The sequence below is a fragment of the Apodemus sylvaticus genome, chromosome 2 (assembly GCF_947179515.1).
Source record: "Apodemus sylvaticus chromosome 2, mApoSyl1.1, whole genome shotgun sequence".
In the NCBI taxonomy this organism is placed as follows: domain Eukaryota; kingdom Metazoa; phylum Chordata; class Mammalia; order Rodentia; family Muridae; genus Apodemus; species Apodemus sylvaticus.
This window is the reverse complement of record NC_067473.1, coordinates 123142595-123166004: the sequence shown is the minus strand read 5'-3', so window position 1 is coordinate 123166004 and position 23410 is coordinate 123142595. Positions and strand designations below refer to the sequence as shown.

At 47.9% G+C, this 23410-nt stretch overlaps 1 protein-coding gene across 1 annotated transcript; it reads left to right on the top strand.

Annotated features, from left to right (window-relative positions):
- Nucleotides 1-20733: 20733 nt before the first annotated feature.
- Nucleotides 20734-23172, top strand: Trh (thyrotropin releasing hormone). Its single transcript, XM_052172618.1, has 3 exons — nt 20734-20814; nt 21456-21671; nt 22183-23172. Exons 2-3 carry the CDS (start codon nt 21464-21466, stop codon nt 22737-22739), a joined length of 765 nt encoding a protein of 254 aa, XP_052028578.1. The 5' UTR covers nt 20734-20814; nt 21456-21463; the 3' UTR covers nt 22740-23172.
- The last annotated feature ends 238 nt before the right edge of the window (nt 23173-23410 follow it).

Below are 23410 nucleotides of genomic sequence, written 5' to 3'. Positions count from 1 at the left end.
TTCACTGGAGAGATGTACTAGAGCCAGAACCTTGACTAGGAGAGCCGTGTGGTGGCAGCCGTGCTTGGCTGAGAGGTACATTCATTAGGGAGGCGGCTTCTGTCTGGACTTCCAAAAGGACTGGGGCACAGAGGGAAGCACGATTCATCCTGGTACAGCCAGCCTCAAGTGATGACGGCCACCATTCGCTTGGGCTTCCTGTGTGCCTCATGCTATCCCCCTCACACACGCTAATGACAAACGCCAGCTCAAGCGACCTGGGAGGTGGGTGTCATACACGACCACCCTCACACGAGGCAGGCCAAGAGAGGCTACAGAAGGAAGCCTTGGCCAGGGTGCTCAGGGGCAGGGGCTCTCTAGCCCAGACGTTGACCCCCTGCCCTGTGCACCTGTGGGTTGCAAGGATGAGCATGCGAGGGGGAGCCTCTACACCAGAACCTTGTTTCCCTCTAGCTCGCTGCCACAGGGCTGTGCCCGTGCTACCAATGTAGAATACCTGCTCAAGGTCACTGATCAAGGAAGCATATCTGTCTAATTTATGTGTACATATGTGTTTGTACATATATATGTATAATATACATATACATATACACATCATATACAGTTAGAGATTACATATACAGAGTTACAGATAGATATGTGGGAACCACCTGATTCTGGCACTAGAAGCTAAACCTGAGTCTACCATGAAAAGAGCAAGAACTCTTAAACCTATGTTTTTTAATGTGTACCTGCGCATGCCTGAGCACATGTGTGTGCACCTCATGTGTGCACATGCTTGAACAAGCCAGAGGGCAGTTTCGAACTGCCCATGCAGGGTACTGGGACCCAAACCGAAAAAGTGGTAAGTGCTGTTAAACACTGAGCCACCTCTCCAGGCCCATTTTGGTTTCTGAAATCTGAAATCTTGACTCCAAGACTGAGTATTTGTGTATTTGTTTATTTGCAGTGTCAGGATAGAATTCAGGACTCAGGCATGCCAGGCAAGTGCACTTCAACCGAGTCGTGCCCAGCCTACCCTCCTCTGCTGCCTCCACTGACTGCCCTGCTGTGTGGCCTCTTTGAGTCACTAGCTGTCTCTGGGCTTCGGCAAATGTGGGGGAGTCTTTCTTCGTTCCTAAATGTCTAGAGTGGAGACGAGGCTGGGGCAGGTGCAGGGAGGAAGAGCAGGCTGGAGTCACTACCATCAGTGTCTATTGCAGGGAGGCACCTACCACCTAAAGCACAAAGGTGGCCTGGAGAGCCCTGTGTGTTAAAGAAGCGCTCTAGAGAAATGGGGGTGGCCCAGTGGGTAATTAACTGGCTGTGCAAGCATGACGGCCTGAGTTCAGTTCCCCAGGGTCACTATAAAGAAAACAAGACAAAAAACCAACTTACCTGGCGCTTGTAATCCCAGCTCTGGGGAGGCAGAGACACTAATCCCGGAAGCTTCTGGCCAACCAGCCTAGCCACACAATGAGCGAGAGGCTCTGTCTCAAAACTAAAAAGGTTTGGTAGGGGAGGACAGCTCACCAGTTAAGAGCACTTCCAGGGGCTGGAGAGATGGCTCAATGGTTAAGAGCAATGGCTGCTCTTCCAGAGGACCTGGGTTTAATTCCCAACCCTTATATAGCGACTCATAACTGCCTATAACTCAGGGCATCTGATATCCTCTTCTGGCCTCTGTGGGCACCCAAACACACATGCCCCACCTACCCACATAAATAAAAATTTAAAAAAAAAAAAAGGTGGACGACACCTGAGGAAAGAAGCCTAAAGTTGACCTCTGGCCTACACACACAAACACAAAGGCACACACAGGCACACACGGGCACACACACAGGCACACATGAACATACAATAAGAAGCAAGCTGGGGCGCCTAGGGAATAAGCAGTGAGCCACACAGGATTTGCTGTGCTCTCCATTCTGCCCCTCTTTCTCTGAGACAGGGTCTCCTGTTGCACAAGGCTGCCTGGAGCTCCTGAGTCCCCTGTCTCCACTCTGCGGGTTGCTGGGTGTCGAGATCAGACCCAGGTTTGGAGCACACCAGCCGGCCAGCTCTCCACCAACCCTCCCACCCTTTCCACTCTGTTCTCAATTACAAACTTGTGAAGAGAATTCACCAGATCCAAAAGCTTAAAGCTATTTTAGTCCTTTAACTAATTGATAGAAAATTGAACAATTTTTTTAAATGATAAAGATAACATGTGTTCCTGTTAAGACATTCGGCAGGGGGTGGCGTTTAGTACTCTAATAGCTTTCAGCTGCTCCCTCCCTCCCACTCCACCCCCTGGGGCTACTCAGAGAAAAATACTCTCTCTGGGCACTATCTTAGCTACCAGGGAGGTAAAGGTAGGAGGATTGATTGAGTCCTGAAGTTCTAGGACAGCCTGCACAGCATGGCAAGACCCCCTAAAAAGAAACATAAACAAAAAACTGGAAAGAAAGCAAGCAAGGCTCGACGGACGGTACCCATCTGTCATCCCAGCATTTAGGAGGCTGAGGCCAGAGAAGTGCATGAGGCTCTGAGTTCAATCCCCAGCACCGTGCAAAGCAGGCATGGTCTTACACACCTGCCAGTATGGAGTATGGAGAAGTGAGTCAGGAGAGCTGGAAGTTCAAGATCATGTCCATTACATAGTCCACGTCAGCCTGGACTACATGAGACCCAAACCAAAGCAGCCAAGTGTGGAAGCACACACCTTTAACTTCAACTTGAGAAGCAGCGGCAGGTGGATGAATCTCTGGTGAGCTTGAGGCCAATCTGGTCTACATAGCAAGTTCCTGACCAGTCAGAACCACATAACAAGGTCCTGTCTCAAAAATAAGCAAAAGTCACCCTCTGTGTCTACAGACCGCTCACCTTGAGACAGCTCACCTTGAGACAGCGTGAGAATGTAATGCCTGCAGAGTCTACCCTGGCCTTGACCACAGCAGACTCTCTTACTGTGTAACCTGGCCCTTCCAGGGGACCAAGGTGACAGTGATGTCATGACACTCCTTTTGTGGTTGAGAATGTAGCCATTTGTCTCAGTCGTGGTTACCCAGGATCCACCTGTACTAGTAGCTATGCAGAAATGCTGGTTCCTGCATTTCTCTGGTGTCCCCTGTCCCTGCTTCTTGGAGTGGAGCCTGGAGCCTGAGGTTTCACACACCCACATACTCCATTACTTTTGAGAGTCATTGCTTGGGGTGTCCTGAGTGTGGAGAATGAGGATCCCAGGGGGAGAGACAGAAGAGGTAAGGAGGAACCCCCGGAAGTTCCAAGAGACCAGAACAAAATTCACCTTTCTCCCTAGGGTGGAGCTGAGCCCAGGGTTCTCACCTAGCCTATTCCATGCCAGAAGCTCCCCAAGCCTGGAGCCCCTAGAATCTCCCCCTCCTTCCCAAGATGTGCAAATAATCCAGCCCAGTTCCAGGAAAAGGCAGAGGCTCCTGTCAGTAGCTTCTTACTCAATTAGAGTGTTAATTAAATGCAAGAATAATAGAAATCAAAGAAAATACAATTATAAAGCCAAGGGAAGAAAAGCACTTCTTCAAGGAAGGAGGCTGGAAGCCTTAACTGTAGGACAATGGCAAAGGCTCATGTCACGCCGGAAAGATGGCTCGAGTTGCCCTTGCAGAGGACCTGAGTTTGGTCCCAACACCACTCAGCTATGTGGATTGCAGCTGCTGTAACTCCAGCTTTTGGGGACTTATATCCTCTCCTGCCTGCTATAGTTATCTGTACACACACACACACACACACACACACACAGGGGGTAGATGCAGTGCAGCAGATCTCTGTGAGCTCTAAGCCACTGGTCACATAGAATAACCCTGGCTACATCATGAGACATTGTCTATAAAGGAAGAAAAAGACTGTCACTCTGACATTGACACTTGGCCGAGTGACTCAAAACAGCTCACCTTGGGATGAATGTAGGGATGACTCAGGAATCTGGGAGAAGCCAGGCCATTATAGAAGTCTGGGGAGGGTCACCAGACCAGTAGAACCCAGGTCCTATGGGAATGGAAGTCCAGACTACCTACCTGCTCCTTCTGCCTCATTCTTCCCCACTCTACCTTTTTATCCTGGAAAACTTCTATTTATACCCCAAGGCCCATCCCAAGAGTCCCCATGTATGGGGGAAGGAAAGCTTATCCTAATTTATTCACTCTACCTTCACAACCTCAACCTAACCTCAGACCTCTGCCTGCCTCAGCCAGACTTCTGGGAATAATAGTCCTGTGGCCCCTACAGCACAACTCCTCAGGTCTCCCCCCAGACCTCTCAGATGAGAATCAGAGCTGAGGACAGAGTAGAGGTATGCTGGGTATGGGGTGCAAGAAACTTGGCTGGGCTCAGAGGAAAGCGAGGTGTGTCCCCTCCTCCACTCTGCAAGGCTGCAGCTTTCTCCTCTGCCAAGCAATGAAGTTATCTAAATTAGACATAGCGTTGCTAACAAAGCAGCGAGAGTCATTACACACTCGGCTGCTTCCTGCCAACACCGAGAAATGAACCAGCCACCATGGGCAGGCTGTTTGATCCAGCCCCACCTTGAGGGACAGGAAGAAGTTACCCCTCTGGGGAGAGTTTGGCTCTTTCATCCCTCCACCATCCTGGAGATGGGAGGGTTGTCAGCTGGTCCTGGGCACTGGAATAATGACTCTCAGAGGGGCTCCATGCAGGGGTACCTCCTGCTCCTCCTGGCCTGTTCCACGGCCTCTCTGAGATAGAATTTGCCTTCTCCTGCTAGGCACTCACATTCAATGGCTTGGCCTGGGCCCTTTCACTCTAACTCCAGGCTCCACAAAAGACCTTTCCTCTCCACCCTTAAGACCTACCTGCTTCGTGTCCCCCTCCCTGCCCCCACTCTTTGATTCTTCTTCCTGGTGTCCTTTGGTCACCCATAAGTAGGATGGCCTCGCTCCCTGCACACAGATGCTAACATTTGCAGAGCGCTTACAGCAGGCCATTTCCTCTGAACTCTCACCACCCTTGTCTCTAAATAAATAAATAAATAGTGGGCACAGGGGCTGGAGCGATGGCTCAGTGGTTAAGAGTACTAGCTGTTATTCCAGAGGACTCAGGTTCAAATCCAAGCACCTATATGGTAGCTCTCAACTGTCTGTAACTTCAGTTCCAAAGGCTCTGATACCCTCTGACCTCCATACTGCATACTGCACATAGCCATACACTCAGTTAAGATACCCATGGACATATGGGTGTTCTATGTTTATGTTTTATGTTTATGTTTCTACCATATATATAGTGATAAGAACAATACATCTAATATTCTAATTAAAATATTCCTTCCAAGAGGGAAGGGAAGGCTCACTAGACCCTGAAGGTAAACAAAATATACATCTGGGAAAGCAGGAAGATTCTAGAAGGTACCTCCCACACCGTATAACTGCTTGGGGAAGAGACAGAGCAGCAGAGCCGTAGGAGAAGTTCCCAGGCCTATGGGGCTGCCTGCGAGTGAGCAGAGAGCTTCAGGGTTCTAGCTCTTGTGGGCTCTCACCTATGCTGGGGTGGGCTCTTTGTTGATGCAGCTGCTTGTGAGACATCCCTGTTCCTATTATGTCCCTCTTCCCCCACGCATACTCCTGTTAGTAACCTGAACGGAGTCATTGGCTCTCCAAGTGGTACTTGGTGTGATCATTACTTTGATCTATTGTGGGTTCCCTTTCTTGGGTGAGTAGACGTGTGTGTTATGTCTCCCCAGGAAAATCCTATTATGTAATACCCTTGGTGTCTTAAGTTTTCACATGTAGATGCTCTTGATTGTCAACTAGTCAGTATTTAGAGTCACCCTCTGGGGGTGTCTATGAGGATGTTTCCAGAACGACTTAACTGAGGTAGGAAGACTCACCCTGACTGTGAGCAGCACTATCCTGTGGGCTGGGGTCCCAGACTGACTAGAGAGCATGGAAAAAGCTGCACCTTCTTTGTAGCTCTGCTTCCTGTGGCCACGGTGTGACCAGTGGTCTCATGCTCCCGACAACCAGCCTTTCCATCACCATTGCAGATTGTGATCCCTTACACTGTAAGCAGAAATAAGTCCCCTTTCTTAAGGCGTGTTTGTCAAAACATGAAGGATAATATGGTGTGTTAGTCTCTGCAGTTTTGCACTTTGTACTCCACCAATCCTCTCTGAGCAATCCATCCCATCCACAGAGACACCAGTCTCATCTCTAACATGGAAGAGGCTGATGGCCAGAACTTGACCAGCTCCCCTGGCCCTCAAGAAAAGATATGACTCACTTGCAAAGGTCTCCATTAAGTCTCATGATCGCACTGTGGTGGTGAATCTATTTGTGACTTACCTGGATAGGAGCTAAAAAATGACGCTTAATAATTGAGTGGGTAGGGCAGGTCTGTCTGCATGAGGCTAGCCAGGATTTATTAAACTTTCTTTTTTTAATTTTTTTTAATTTCCCCCACCTCTAGGGCTCCGGAGGCTCATCAATCACAGGTGGTCCGTGTGTGCACTGGGTCCCCATCTTGCTGCCTGACTAACATCCGGCCACTCCTGTTCCTACCCAAGCCTGTGTGCTAGCCCCACCCTTAGTCTGTGTTCATGATAAGGCCAAGCAGATCCTTCTCCCTTGTCCTAACTGCATTCTCCTTGCCAAAATCTGAAACACTAGAGGAGGGTCCAGAGCACCTTTCAAGAGAAGGGCCTTCAAGTTTATTACCAGCAGGGCAGCCAGAATGCCTTCCAGCTTGGCCTGTCCATTTGGCCTTCAGAGACCCATTCTCTAACCTTCCTTAAGCTGGGGAGGCTGATCTTATCAGTTCTCCCTTCTCTCCCACAACCCTTGCCCTTTGATTTGTTGTTTTGTTTGTATTTTGAGCCAGGGTCTCCTGTATCCCCATCTCATGTATCCCCAGTTGGTTTCAATGTAGCTGTATTAGTTACTTTGTTGCTGTGACAAAGTTCCTGACAAAAGCAAGTTAAGAGAAGGGTTTAAATTGGCTCACAAACCCAGGATATGGTACCACCATGACAGCAAACCGTGGTGGATGGAGTTAGAAATGGAGGGTCGAGTTGGGTCACTTTGCATGGCAAACAAGATGCTAAAATGATGAATGTCCAGTTCTGCTAGTTTCTTCTTTTAGTCTACAACCTCAGCCTATGGAATAGAACCACCCATGTGCTGGGTGAATCATCCCACTTAATCTAGTCTACATAACTTCTCAAAGGCGTATCCAGATGCTTGACTCATAGTTATTCTAGACGGTTTCTAGAACTGAAAAAAAAATCTTTCTTTTTGAAACAAAATCTCACTATATACCCCTGGTTGGACTGAAACTCAGTATGTAGACTAGGCTAGCTTTGAATTCACAGAGATCTGCCTGCCTCTCCCTCTCAAGTGCTAGGATTAAAGATGTGAACCACCACACCACAGGTTCAAATTGGCAATATTAACTATCATCATAGCTAAAGATGGCCTTCACTCTCTGATCCTCCGATCTCTACTTCTTGAATGCTCAGATTCCAGGCATGAACTACCATGCCCAGTTTGTGCAGTGCTGGGGTCACATCCAGGGCCTTGTGTTGTGCTAGGCTAACATTCTACTATAGCCCCAGCTCCTAGATTCCCTGTAGCTTTTTGTCAAGGAAAGATTGGAGAAGAGAGAAAAGTATTAATGTCCTAGTTTCTTCTTTGTGAGGTCTTTCCACTGGAGGCTAGAGTTCCTGCCAAGACCCTGTCAAGCAGCCCCGCCTTCTCTGGCTCCAGAGACTGTGGACTGCTTCACCCTTGTAGGTTTAGGGCTTCTGCAATGGCTTACTTCCTCCTCAAACCTATCCTGTGTCCATATTTTTCGGTGCTGGGATGGAACTAAGACTGTGTCTCACACTAACACAGCCATGTCTGTCACACACATCAGTGTAGTCATTTTCTAAGCTGTCCTTTTACTAAATAATCCTCTGACTCTCTATTTTGAAGGCACTTTCTAGCTCCTGGAAGGATTCTGACTGGTAATAGATGCTTTCTCTCTAGAGCGTAAACAGACACAGTCATTGTTTTAATTAAAAACGTATTGCCAACTGTAAATTGTTTCTCATGCCCAATGGGGGTACATTAGGAAGGCACACACCACACTACAACAGTACACACTCCCTGTATGGTGCAATTTATTGTGTTTCTTGGATCTTCAAGGAATCCAAGACCCAGCAAGGGGCCATTGCTTCCCCTACAATCTTAAAGTAATAGCTGACCAGGGAAACTGAGGCTGTGGTCCCGCAGTCCTGCCCCCTCCTCAGAACTCTTGAGTGTCTGAGCCTCCATCATGGTTTTCCTCTGGCTTCAAAACCAATAAAGGAAAATCCATTTGCTGAGGCTAGATGGGCACCTAGAGCAGCCGCCGAAGTATCAAGCCTCGGCCTTTAGCATGACCAGGTCTAAGATGCTCAAATTGGGTAGCTCTGGCCCTCGCTTCTCTGTCCAGCTGTGTGTCAGAGTTATGGGTAGCTGTTCTTTCTTTCTTCAGATTTCTCCCCTGGTATCCATGCCCTAGATCATGGGTGACTCTTGGCCACAAGCTGATGAAAGTGCCAGAAATAGTAAGGTGAGGGCGAGGCAGATCTGCAGAGAGCAAGTGACTCTTCTGCCCTGGGCTGGCTTCCACACCCTGCCACCTGTACAAGGGGTGGAGGGCAGGGCTCTCCTCCAGCTTTTCAATCCCAGTCACCCCTCAGGTACCAAGTTGGCTTCACATCATACTTCAGGCTAGAGTGGCCATTTCCTGTCTGTGGAGACACTGCCCGCACAGGTGTGCTGTGTCTTGGCATGGAATCGTTCCAAGTTTCTGCTGGCATTGTCTTGCCTCTCAGCTGCCTTGTAAGTGTCCTATGGACAGGGACTATTCCCTTCCTCCTCCTGCTTGACAGCCGGGGAAAGCATTATCCTTAAAGGCTTTCTAGCCTCCCTCTGAGCGCATGCAGATGGTAGATGAGGCTAGGGAAGACCTTTTGAGGTCACACTTTGTCCTCAAGGGCTGGAATGAGTCTCAAGACACCCTGTTACCTTCGCTTCTGGCCCAGAGACCCAGCAGACTGTACTCCAGCAGGACTCAGCTTTGGCTATGGTGTAGAAAAGCCCAAACATAGATGGTCTTGGGGCCCCTGTAACTAGGACAGAACTCTGGACTCCCTCCCTGCCTCCTGATCACCTATTATTCAATGTCTGAAGAAATGGTGTTAAAGAAAACTTATAACATGGTTAAGAGGCAAAGACTTGGCTTCCATCCAATGACCTTGAAAGTTATCTGACCTCTAGGTTTCAGACTGTAAAATAGGAATAACTGTAATATTTACACTATTCGATTTTTGTGAAAAACATAAAAGCACCGCATAGAACCAGAATGTTGGCGTCCAGATGGCTCAGGGGATAAAGACGCTTGCCACCAAGCAGGGTAAACTGAGCTCCTTCTCTGGAACCCATGTGGTAGAAAGGAAGAATTGAAGCCCCCAAATTGTTCTCTGGCTTTCACACACATGCAGTGGCACTTAAATGCCCACCTCCCACCCCGAGACACAAAATAAATAAATGTAATTTAAAAACTGTTTTAAAGAATTAGAATGTGCCCGCTCTTCCTCCTGGGGAAGTCTGACTGTGAACTAAGTGTTTGCACTTCATGTTGGAGGGTGAGCCCCCACTGTGTTTCTTTGGCAAGCCCTGCCTGAGACCCAAATCAGCAGCTACGAGTAAGCTAGCACACCTGCTGCCTGTGCCTTCCTTCCGGGAGGCCTGTGGGGCCCAGCAGTGGTGAGGACATTTTTGCACTAAGGTAAACAAAGGATAACAATAAAACCCAGACTGTCAGCCTCAAAAAAGAAAGAAAGAAAGAAAGAAAGAAAGAAAGAAAGAAAGAAAGAAAGAAAGAAAGAAAGAAAAGAAAAAAGCAAAAAAAGGAGAAAGAAAGAAAGAAAGAAAGAAAGAAAGAAAGAAAGAAAGAAAGAAAGAAAGAAAGAGAGAGAGAGAGAAAGAAAGAAAAAAGAAAAAAAGAATTAGAATGTAGCATCCGATTAGTTGGTTGGAAAGTGCCTTATTATTCATATGTGTTATCAAATTCCTCCTGTCCTAGAAGATAAAACAACTCTAGGATATGAAGAGATGAAAGAGGTCCAGGGACTAAGGCAGAGCTGAGGCTGAGTGCCGGTGCTCCCCAGTGACCTGGGGAGTTCCTTGCTGACATGTGCTGCTCCCCTGCCTTCCCTGCTATGATGGCTCTGTTCTGGGGTTCCTCCATTTCTTTAAGCTTCCCCCGTTTGTCCTTGGGTTAGTTACTTCTCTACTGATGTGATAAAGCACCATGACCAAGACAAGTTATAGGAGAAAGAGTTTATTTCAGCTTACATTTGCAGGGGGCTAAGAGTCCATCCCAGTAGGGGAACATGGCCACAGGCAGCAGGCTCAATGGAAAGAGAAGGGAGCTGAGAGCTCACATCTTCTAAAAAAGTACAAAGCAAAGGGAGCAAACTGGAAGTATTGCAAGACTATATACTCTCAAAACCCATCCCCAGAAATGACAAATGTTCAATGTCTGAGCCTACGGGGACATTTCTTATTTAAACCACCACAGGTTGCAAGTAGCAGAAATGGCAGCTCAAAGTGACCCGAGCAATAAGGAGTTAATTTACTATCGCATAAAACACAAGAGCCTCACAGTATAGTCACACAATATTGTGGAAACACTTCTTGGGTCAGTTAACTTCACAGCGATATCAGCCAGACCTAGAATCTTCTCATGAGATGGAAATAAATAAACAAGTAAAATAACCCCAGGAATTCTAGGCTGGTACCATGTTCAGGTTATGTTATTTATCTGTTTGTTTGTTTGTTTGTTGTCAACTTAACACAAGCCAGGGTAATCTGGGAAGGGAGGCCTCAATTAAGAAAACGACTTTCTTAGACTGTCCTCTAGGCAAATCTGCAGAACGTGTTCTTACTTAGTGGTTGTAGTGGCTTGAATAGGTATGGCCCATGTAGACTCATGTGTTTGAATGCTTGGCCATAGGGAATGGCACTATTAGGAGGTATTGCCTTCTTACAGGAAGTTTGTCACTGTGAAGGAGGACTTTGAGGTCATTTATGCTCCAGCTATGCCCAGTGTGGCACACAGTCTTCTTCTGCTGCCTACAGATCAATATGCAGAAATCTCAGCTCCTTCTGCAGCACCAGATCTACCTCCACAATGCCATGTTTCTCACCATGTGGAAGTGCACTAGACCTCCAAACTGTAAACCAGCCCCAATGAAATAGTTTCCTTTATAAGAGTCGCCATGACCATGGTGTCTGTTCACAGCAATAAAACCTGAAGACAGTGATTAATGTGGAAGGGCTCAGCCTCGTGAGGGTAGCATTGTCCACCAACATGTGATCTTGGGAGATATAAAAAAGTAGGCTGAGATCCAGGCAGTGGTGGCATGTGCCTTTAATCCCAGCACTTGGAGGGAACAGGCAAGGAAGCGTTATTTCTTCATGGTCTGTGCTTCAGTTTCTCTCTCTAGCTTCCTGGCCTGATTAAGTTCCTACTTTGGTTTCCCTAAATGATGGCCTGTGATTTGGGTAAGACAAATAGACATTTTTCTCCCCAAGTTGATAGTATCTTACTCTCAGCAATAGAAACCCCAACTAGGATACCCCATGGGACCAGAATGAGTGAAGATGCATAATTTCAGCCAAGATCTCAAGTGTGAGGCTAGCAAGATAGTTTAACAGATAAAGGTGCTTGCTACCAAACCTGACAACCTGGTTTTGACTCAATAACTCACATGATGTGTGAAGAGAACCAACTCCCTTGGGTGATCCTCTGATCGTCATACGTATATCAGAGCACAAACACAAGTAAAAATATTTTTCAAATGTTTTATCTGGGTGTGGAATCATCCACCTCTCATCCCAGCACTCAGGCGGAAAACGCTGGTAGATATCTACACGTTTGAGACCAGTCTAGTCTACATAGTAAGTTAAGAGTCAGGAAGGACTACATATAAAGATCTTACCTTAAAATAACTAAATATTAAATGTACAAATCTCATTGGCCCAGTTTGACCATAGGTCTAGTCTTGAACCAGTCCTTGTAGCCAGAAAGTTTGACTCTCTCTGGTCAGGCCATGGTCATGTGGCCTCCCCAAGGGTCAGAACAGCCCCATCTCAAGACAGGTCTCACAGGAGGAGAGAGCAGTGTTCCTTTTTTAACCAGAGTTTTTCTAACCACCCTTCTATAAGAAGGGGCCAGAGGGGAATCAGACAAACATATAGCTGAAGGATGATGAAGGATGATGAAGGATGAAGATGAAGTAGGGGGAGTTAGTGGGAGAGAGAGAGAGAGGGGAGAGGAGAGAGAGAGAGAGGAGGCCGGCCATGACCACGTGGAGGGGGGGGGAAGAGCCCCAGGGGCAGAGAGGTAAGAGTATGTGGGAGAGCGGAGAGCAAAGAGGGAGAGGAGGGGCAAGTAGCCCCTCTTATAGTGGGCCAGATCTCTGGGGCAGGGCATACCTGGCTATTGCCAGGTAGGTGTGGGGTGGAGCTTACACAAAACCCTAACAGTCCCCAATGTTTGATTTATTAATAAAAGAAAAAGAAAAAAGAAAAAAGAAAAGAAGTGACGGCGCATACGGCAAAGCAGGAATAGGGTCGTTGTGATCTGGCTGCTTCATGCTGACATTGGGGCGGCGTGTCTCTGGAGAACCTAGAGAAAGGGGTATGGGGGGTGATTGTCCAGTCCCAGGAGGACTGACTGCTTCTTTGCTGTCCAGGATTTGTAGAGCCATTTGAAGATAGGTCAGGAGAACAGGTCCAGTAGAAGCTGTCTGCGTCTGGAGAAGCTGAGAGGAGATTGGAGCATCTGAAGGTTGCTTCTCTGGAGCTGTCCTGGATATGGCAAGGGCCTGGACTTGACAAGATGTTGGAACACATTAGTATAGTTAGGGAATAAGACTAAGTACATTTGGGAGAAAGGAAAATTTTCTTAAGATGTACAATTGAAACCCATTGAAATAGTGGGGGTTAGGGGAGAGGAGGCAGGGATCAGGGTCCAGGTATAACCTTACTGCCTCTAGGAATCCATCAAGGATCCACAACTCACCAAAGAGAACAAGTGGACAAGGCTTGACCCAGCAGGGCATATTTTACCTTCAAACCAGAACACTGACTCATCTTAAAAAGGGATTTATTGACCAGGCATGGTGGCATATGCCTTTATTCCCAGCACTTGAGAGACAGAAGCAGGAGAATCCCTGGGTGAAGTCTATACAGAGAATTCTGGGGTAGCCAGGAAGACATAGTGAGGCCCTGCCTCAAACAAAAACAAGGGTAGATTTATTGCCTAGCGAGAAGACCTAAAGATCAACTTTAATACCAACTGGAATGGCCCACAGAGGTCCAGCTGGATAGCAAGGGCCTAGACTATCTGGTCCTACTGCTGTTGCTATTCCTGCACATCTTACCCTCAAGAACCTAGGAAGAGTGTGCTCTAAGCTAAGGCATATGCTCAAGAGGGAAAGTTCTTTCAAAATCAGTAGCCAGATACTGGCAGGTGGATCAGCACAGCCTTCACCCCAGATGCACCCATGGACTCTCACGGGATGACAGAAAGGAATGCTGGTTCTGGGGCTCTGGGGTGTAGACTGCACTGAAGGTCTCATCAGCATCAGCTGGGCCCTTCCTCCTCCATCTCCCATTACCCTGAGTCATGGCTCAGTGGCTCAGCGTTAGCACACTCATCCCTGCTCCCCCATTTCCAATATTCAGGATGCAGATGCCACTTAAGTGAGGGCAAGCTCTAATTAGCTTGGAACATCAGGATCCTGCCCACTGTGGCTGACAGCAAGATAAATGCACCTAAATAGCCAAGTGATTGCCTAGTTGATTTTTATTTTGTTCTTGTAATAAGAAGCTACGGGAAGGGTTGGGGGCTTGTTATCTCTGGCATGCTTGATGGATGATGGGGTGTCTGATCCACCAAGCAAGTGTGACTTCCTGACAGCAAGACGTCTCGCACCACCCCCACCCTGCTTCCGCCCTCATCAGAATTAGCATAAGCCTTCTGGTGCTTATCTGAAGGCCAGCCCCAAATGTACCTTTCAGAAGGCAGAGTCTCACCTCTTCACCACCACAAACTAAAATCTCAGATTCTGAGTTAGAGAAATCTTTTGCACGACTTTCTGTTAAAAAGTTTCTTTGTGGGCTGGGAGTGGTGGTGCATACGTTTGATCTCAACCTTCTGGAAGGGGAAGCAGGTGGATTTCTGTCAGTTCAAAGGCAGCTGGTCTACTTAGAGAGTTCCAGGCCAGCTAGGGCTGCATAGTGAAACTTGCAGCTGAACAGGGGATCTCAGGGTAGGGTCCTCCTCTCCTGTGAATGGAGTTTTCTGTGGATAAATCAGTTTTCAGGGCTGGACCAGGCAGAGTGTTAAGTAACTCAGAAGTGGGTAGAGCTCCGTCAAGCTCTCCCATGGAAGGTGAGGGGCCTGGAAGAGAGAAGCTTCCAGGTGGGGTGTCTATGGAATTGACTGCTTTTGCCAGAATTCCTGAGATAGTTTTATGATCTTGGGCAAAAAGTATAGTCATTATTTTCATAGCAAAAACAATCATAAAGAAAAGAACTGAGTATATGTCCATGACATTTTCTAGAATTCATTAGTTTTGATTTTTGAGACAAAGTCTCAGTATGTAGTTCTGGAACTCATGATGTAGAGAACAGGCTGACCTTAAACTCAACAGAAATCCTCCTGCCTCTGCCTCCCCAGTGAAAGCCATTTTAGGGCTAAAGAGATGGCTCAGTGGTTAAGAGCACTTGATTGCTCTTATGGAGAACCCAAGGTCTGTCCACACGGTGGCTTACAACTGACTTAGATGTGACTCCACTTTCAGGGAATCCAATACCTGCTTCTGGCTTCCAAGGGCCCCAAGCCTGCATGCAGTGAACTTACATACATGTAGGCCAAGCACTCAAAAAATAAAATAAAATAAAATAAAATAAAATAAAATAAAAGACATTCCAGAGCTGGATGTGAATACCTATCACACCAGCACTTGAGAGGTTGAGGCAGGAGAATCACTTGGTAGAGGATGGCCTGGACCCTGTTTCAAATTTTTTTAATAAATAAACCCTTTATTTATGTGCATGTGTGTTTTCTTGTGTGAGCTTATGTCCCATAAACATGCTCTGCCCTCAGAGGCCAGAAGAGGGTGTTGAATCCCCTAGAATTGGAGTTATAGGTGATTGTAATTCACCATGTGGATACCAGGAACTGAACACAGTTCTTCTAGAAGAGTTACCACTGATCTTCACCACAGAGCCATCTCCCTAAACCCCCACCCCATTTTGTGGTTGGTAGACACAGTAAAGTTGCATAGAACTAACCACATGTGAACACACAATACTCGCACATGCACACATATGTACACATAAACCACCCACACATACATACGTAACACCAATGATTTCTTCATACTTTTTTCCTTTAATTTTGACTGTTCATTAATTTGCATGGAAGGAGTTGTGGCCCACATGTGGGGGTCAGAGAAAGACTTGCTGGAGTCACTTCCTTTCTTGCAGTATGTAAGTTCAAGGGATTGAACTCAAATCATCAGGCTAGCCACAAGTATGTCCACCCACTGAGCCATCTCAGCAGCCATCTTTGTGTTACTTCTTATGACAGTGTATGACTCTATGATGATATTGGTATTATTCATGGGAAAAGACAACTCTCATCTCAAAGGGATGAGAGACGGTTTATTCTGAACTGGCTCGACCATGGTCGTGGCCCAGGAACAGATTTGGGCCATCTCAAATACCATGTTTTAACATGGAGGCCATTTCATAAAGATGTTCATAGTTACAGAACAAAGAGAGGCAAATACATTGGTGGTTATAGCAAAGTGGGGAGAACTCTGCTATAGGTCGTAGGCAAAGGAATCTGTTCATACTTTGCAAAGAATTTAAACCTGTTACTCGTGGGATGTTAGGTCTGGCAAAGGGGTGGGCAAGAAATGGCTACTTAAGGGGCTAAAGCTAGCCCAAGGTAAATTGTAATTGCCCTCAAGACCTGCAACATTCCAACCTTTCCACATCACTTTAGTTCTGCTCAATCAATAAGCCTTTTTCAGACACAGCATCTTTCCAGGAATTCTCATGAACAATATGAAAACTGTAAAACAAAAACTGTAAAACAAACCTAACCATCAAAACACTCTATCACTAGGGCCAGAGAGATGGCTTAACAATTAAGAGCATCTCTTGTAGATGAAGGTGAGTTCACCTCCCAGCATCTATGTCAGGATTGACAGCTCCTTGTAAGTCCAGCTATCGACTGGGCTCAGCAGACACACATCTCCACACACAAGCACATGACTTAAAATAATGCACATAAATCTTTAAGCAATCCTATCACTTACAAAATGAACAGGTAAGCAAACGGAGCAGTCGTGGGCCCTTGTTTCTGCTCAGGGTTGATAAGGACTATGGTGTCTGCAAGACACCAATGAACAAGGGAGAGGGAAGGCTGGGGAAACAGAGGTAGGTTCTGGAAGCCATCACCGCCCTGGTGTCACTGAGAACTCCCTCACACTAGTGTAGGATCAAAAAGATTAAAAAAAAATGAAGTCAACTGAGAAAGAAATGGAACCATTTATTAAAGTTGGGGAGAAATCCCAGGGCAGGCTGGAGATTTCTAAGGAAGGAGAGGGCTCAGAGGAAGGGAGAAAGCCACACTGAGTCTAGAGGTAAAGTTCGGGCACCTATGTGGGGAATGAAGGGGTGAGTAGGGAAAAAAGAAGAGAGGGAGGGAGGAAATAAGGAGAGCGAAAGACAAACAGAGACAGACAGAGACAGAGGGAGAAAGAACTGCCAGTCAGAGAGGAGTGTCTGAGTATATGCGCTTAGGAAGAGAAAAGGAAGGCTTTAGCTAGAACTCAGAACAGTAGACAAGCTGGTCCTTGGAGGACCTGTGGGCAACTGCAAAAAGGGGCTTCCAGGCTGCATAACCGATAAGCACTCCTCCGGGGACAGAGTCTTGCTTCCCTCTTTCCCAGGACCTTCAGCTCTCCTCCTGAGTAGTGTTGTCCAGTAGGGTGAACTCTTACATAAAAGACAAAAGTTTGTCTTTGTCACCTGATAAAGATTTGGGTGGTTTAGAATGCCACCTCTCCACAGGGGGCCAGTGGGAGACCCAGCTTTTTTTTTTTTTTTTTTTTTTTTTTTTTTTGTCAGAAATCACTTAACTAAGCAAACTAAAGAGAATGAAAGGAAAATAAAAAGCTAAAGCCACAAAGTAGCCACGTTTCCCAGGAGGAAATGGCTTTTCCTTAATGCTCCTCCACAAAGCCCACTAACTCCCTCTCTCCTTTCTTATGTTATTTGAAATCTCTGGGAGGGACAATTGTGATGCTTCCTCTCTCTTTTCTCAGGGTATTTAAAATTCTAAGAAGGATAACTGTCTCATTGTCCCTTTCTTAAAACTAGTGTGGGAAAACAGGAGGCATGATCCAAAGCTGATTGTGAGGGGGAGGGGCCACTTTTAATGACCTCCAGGCTTGCCAAATGTCTGACCACCACCTAAGGACACCCAGACTTAGCACACCTGCAGTGGGGTGTGTTAGGGTCCTGGAGGGACCCATGTTTACCACTAAATAACCCCACTATTCCTTTTCAAAAGTTCAGCTGCATTAATAGTCTGAGAATCAAGGAAAACAGCATTGTCCTTCATAGAGTTCAATGGGAGAGCCCTTGGGTTGAATCCTCAGGAGAAAGGGAGAGGGAGAGTGAACACACGTGGGGTCAGGACTTGTAAAAAGGTGGATTATTTGGCATGCTCAGGTAAGATGAGGCCAAACGGTCTGGAGGACACTGCTAGGACTAAACATTTTATAAGCAGTCATGGTGGTGCTGTCCTGCCATCTCAGCACTTGGGAGAGTGAGGCAGAAGGATCTCAAATTGGAGGCCACCCTGAGCCACGTAATACCAGGTTAGCTTTAGACAGATCTTGTCTTAAAATAAAACACATGGATAGGTAGGTAGGTAGCTAGCTAGCTAGATGAATGATAGATAGATAGATAGATAGATAGATAGATAGATAGATAGATAGATAGATAGATAGGAGGAAATGAGCAGAACAGGTAAGAGCATCCATCCCACCCCAGATACTACACAGGGTAGTACCATTAGAAGGTGAAGGTAGGGAGAGTAATGCAGACCAGAAGCCTACTTCTAATACAGGAAAGATTAGTCAAGGTAGGGTCAACAGGATTGGTCACTTCAGAGCTGGGGCATAAATTCTACAATAATTGTCTTCAGGTACCAGCCTTAACTGATGGGATGGGTGTAAGTGGTTTAGAGCACCTGAGCCTGGGTGCTAGGAGCCGGGCTGGGTCATTTTGCAAGGCCCAGTGTGTCAAAACCAAGGAGTGACTCATCCTCTCTGGTTCCTGGGGCTTCTTAGGCATAGCCCTCTTCTTTCCAGCCACCCTGGCCAACCAACAGGGTCCTCGCTGCTAGGCCTTTGACCACGCAGCATTTCTATCCCTGTCTTCCCAGGTGTTTCTGTTATGGTTATTGTTTTGATTTTTGGTGCTATTTCTCTATGGATATATGCTAACACACATACACACACACACACACACACATCTCAAATCATTAAGGACTAACAGTGAACAAAAGCAAGCCTCCTGCATCACACTGAGGGTATGTAATCCACCCTCCCTCCCTTTCTCTGGTCCATCTCTTTATCAGAGACTTAGTGGTCCACTGGTGATCTGTCCTATCCACACACTTTCCTCCAGTCTGCTTTGATCACTTATGGGGTCTTGTAGCTTACTGTACAGCACATGCACAGCTGCCTCCATCTCTTAAAGACTGACTATATTAGACCCCAGAGTCATCTTGGATAGGCCCCACTTGATTAAAGCAGCCCCGTCCCAATGGTCAGGCACCTAGCTACTTACAATCATGGCTACATGGCATATCCTTGAGTGACCTCTTCGGGCACAGACTTGAGAATCTGTACAGGGGAATTGTCTTTGCTTTGTGGGGAGAAACACCCTGGTAACCTCTCCTGTCTGTGGCTAAGGGTCCATTGTTATTTGAATGGAGGAACAGGTCTGCAAGGCTGATGGCTTAACTAGCTAGCGTCACATGACCTTTTCTGGGGTGAGAGAAACGACGTTCTTTCACCCCAGATATAGAGGGTACCAATGGGTCAAAAAAAGGTCTAGCTTGGTGAACCAAGGAGTTTATTGGACTTACATGGGTGACTCAAAGGCAGCTATACCCTGGGGCAACTTAACAGCTGCAGTCTCCAGCCCCTAGTCAGGACTGTTAACAAGCCCTAGCTGGTGAGGGTCTTCTGTGGGTGGTCACAGCTGCTCAGAATAAGAATAGCCACGGTCATATCCAACCAGGAGGAAACAGGCAGGGTGACAAATTCTTCAAACCCTGGAGTCTGGTTGGGAAGCAGGGGTCAAACTGGGGTCTTAGATTTCCCATCTGTCTGATGACACTCTTATGACCCAGAAACACAGAGGTGCCTGGAGGTCAGGAAGCTGAGTCAGATGTGGCCCCCAGACCCTTAGCATCTTCATCTATAACTAAGGCAAGGACTCTAGCTGAAATCTAGCCTTTCCCTCCATGGGGCCCTGACTCTGATCTGTAAAGTGGGACTATCTCTTTCTACCTTGGGTCATGATTCTTCTACTGGTGACAGGAAGGTGTAAAGAGATGGCTGGTGGGTGTGGAAATGCCCAGAAAGTTCTGGCTTGTATCTAGCAGGAGCAGGAGTAAAATTCAGATGCCTTTGCAATCCCCTGCCCAGACTAGTAGCATGCCTGAGGCATATAGTAAATACTCCATTATTTAGACTGAAGAATTAGAGTGTGAGGAAGTTAGTAGCAGTTCTAACTTCCTATTGGGGTGGCTAGGCAGCACAGTGGGAGACCACAGGGAGAGGTGGGGAGCATGGTCCCAGCTGGTTGAGGTCAGGGAGATATATGGGACCACTCATTTTCCAGAGAAGCCAAGTTTGTTCTTTTTATTATTAAATTTTATTATTAAACATTTGTTTCTTTAGGGTGGGAGGCTTGTGAATGTTACAGTCCTCAGCATGTAGAAGTTACAGGACAACCTTCTGGAATCCACTCAGGTGGTCACCGCTGGTGGCAGGCACTCTTGATGACTGAGTCATCTCACAGGTCCCCGATTTTAATCTTAACATCTAGCTTTGACGTTTATTTAGATATTTTCAGCTTTGTGGGAGTTGAGCCAAACAACCCCATGAGTTGTAGCCTTAGAGCCAGGTTCGAGGAACTGGTTTCTGCCTTGCCCTCTCCCATTCCCAGTCGGGGAAACTAGAGGAGGGGAACTCGGCTAATGACACAGTCAAACCCAGGTCCTTTCTTTTGCTACCCACACCCTGCATCTGTCTTGTCTCTGGATGCGCGCATTTGTCTCTTGGTCCCCACTCTTGTCTCCTTTCCATCTCGGACTACTACCGGGACGTCTCTCCCTCCCTTTGTTCCCTAGTCAGATGTTCTCTTAGTCAATAGACCTCCGGAGCTGGACGCCAACCTGCGCCAGCCGCGCCTCCTCGCTCGGCCCCCACCAGGTTTCCGGGAAGCGGGCGGGTCCCCGCTCTGCCGTCAGCGCTCTTGCCTTGGGCCTGCGCCCCCTCCCCGCTGACCTCACAGGCGCCGCGCGCCGAGCGCTTATAAGCCTCGGCCCCTCCGGGGAGGAGCGCGCAGTCGACTCTGGATTCAAGAGCATTGCGGACTCTACCCAGCCAGTTTACACTCTTCAGCACAGCATCTTGGAAAGCTCTGCAGAGTCTCCACCTCGCAGGTAATGCCTCTGACCTGGGATCCTACAGGTGTTCCCTGCACCTGCCTCGCCGCCTTCCCGGGGCACAGTGGCCAGGGCACTGGGAGCTCTGGATGGAAGAGGTCGGCCAGCAGGTCCACGCCAGGACGGTTGGACCCACCCTAGAGTTCGAAACTGTACTCTAACGTTAGAAATAGAACCTTCACTTTGGAACTAGGATGCGAGCGTCCAATGAGAGTCATCTTCTAGCCTAGACACGGGAGCAAAGGGTTGCATGGGGAGTTCGTGTATGTGAGCAAGAATTCCAGCTCTGGAGTAAGGAGATGGCCGTGAAGGGCTGGGGTTAGAATGTAGATGGAGCCTTGGAGACAATTTTGGCAGCGATGACTTTCGCTTTTCTTGTCAGCTCTGCAACCTTTATGGGTCCATGGGGTTAGGGGTGTCAGATGCAGCGCTGACTCCCCCAACTTTGGGAGACAGTTAGGGATAGAGGAAACAGTGGGGTTTCTATCGCCTCCCAGCTTGGATAGGCACCTTAGTACCCTGAGACCAGGAGAGTTGCCAGAGGCTCAGATGCACCTGGCACAGGTGGCGGGTGACCTTGTTTTGGGGAAGGGGCAGGCGGTGCATTTACCCTTATACCCTTCTGTCTTTGACCCTAGACTCCAAGATGCCAGGACCTTGGCTGCTGCTGGCTCTGGCTTTGATCTTTACCCTAACTGGTATCCCTGAATCCTGCGCCTTGCTGGAGGCAGCCCAGGAGGAAGGTGCAGTGACTCCTGACCTTCCTGGCCTGGAGAAAGTCCAGGTCCGGCCGGAACGTGGATTCTTGCCGAAAGACCTTCAGCGGGTGCGAGGGGACCTCGGTGCTGCCTTAGGTAAGTATGGGGGGGGGCACTTGTCAGTGTTTTCTTCCAGATTTAAGAAGCGCATAGCCCTATAGCCACTTCCTCAATAGGGTGGGGGAGGTGACGAGCCCTTGGGACTACAATAATTCTCAGTGCTAGAAATAATCAGAAGGCAGATTTTCGGTAGTAACAATTTCATAGGGTCCCTATCCATAACAGCTTTAATTATTGTTTACTAAGCACTTGTGTCTAAGGCCCTGTTGCCATTTTGTCCTCGAAACTGAGATTCAGAGACTACAAGTAAGATGTGGCTTATGGTCTTCCCAGCAAGAAAGTAGAGAGCTGGGGCTGGAGTGCCCTTGACCATCAGTGTGGGGGGTGTCTCTAGGGTCTGAGGAGCAGACAATGGGGAGGGGGAGGAGCTACCCTTAAGTGCTATGACGATGACTTGACGGAAGCCTAGAGTGGACATGACCTGATAGCCAGGGTCCCTGATGAAGGAAGGGGTCAGGTTCTCCCACACTGCCTCTTCCTTCTCCAGATTCCTGGATCACAAAACGCCAGCATCCAGGCAAGAGGGAGGAGGAGGAAGACATGGAAGCTGAAGAGAGGGGAGACTTGGGAGAAGTGGGAGCATGGAGACCCCACAAACGACAGCACCCTGGCCGACGTGCCAACCAGGACAAGTATTCATGGGCAGACGTGGAGGACAGCGACTGGCTGCCTCCGTCCTGGTTACCAGATTTCTTTCTGGATTCCTGGTTCTCAGACGCCCCCCAAGTCAAGCGGCAGCACCCTGGCAGGCGATCCTTCCCCTGGATGGAGACTGATGTCACCAAGAGGCAGCATCCAGGCCGGAGGTTCATAGACCCTGAGCTCCAGAGAAGCTGGGAGGAAAAAGAGGGAGAGGGTGTCTTAATGCCTGAGAGACGCCAGCACCCTGGCAAAAGGGCATTGGGTCGCCCTTGTGGGCCCAAGGGGATTTGTGACCAAAAAGTCCTTCTCCAGCTTCTAGGTGATCTGAGCAGGGGCCAGGAGACCCTGGTGAAGCAAAGCCCACAGCTGGAAGCCTTGGACAGGGGACCTCTGGAGGAGTAAAGCCAGAGTCAGGCTTTAGGTCTAGGATGACATAAGCCCTGTGTGCCCTATCCCGTTGGCTCCACCAGCTTTCCTCTCTTAGATGCTAAACCTGCTCCCTCTGTACATAGAATCCGCCCCAAACCCTTCCTTACCCCCCTCAGGGACTGACCAGTCAGGAAGTTAAAACCCTACTTATCCCTTCAAGCAAGGGGGTGGGGCCCTCTTCCCTGTCAGCCCCACAGTCTCACACCCCTTCCACACTGGCTAAGATGGTTCTTCCACACCTCCTAAGGGACCTCCTCAGAAAGGGTAGGATTGAAAAGTTTTGGTGTTAAAATTGAACTTCTGTCATCTGCCCCACGTGGCAAGACTGACCTGATATAACTTCAGCACATCCTCCAAGGTTGGAGCCCCTAAGCAGTTTGGGGGATATTCAGATATGTCCTGGGAAGAGGGGGGAATCACATCTTGTATATAAACCTGCTCTTGTTAATCTCAATGACAATAAAATACAGGCCATCTGTTGCTCTGCTCGTTTGTCTAGATTGAGGTTTTTCTTTGGGGTTTTTGGGGTGGCTCCCAGCCACAGGCTCTGCCTGGAGAACATTGAAGGGGCTCCCTCTTAACTGAGGAAATCAGGACCCTCTTGCTTGATCCCATTCTCAGAACACGATGTTACAGTGGTCTGG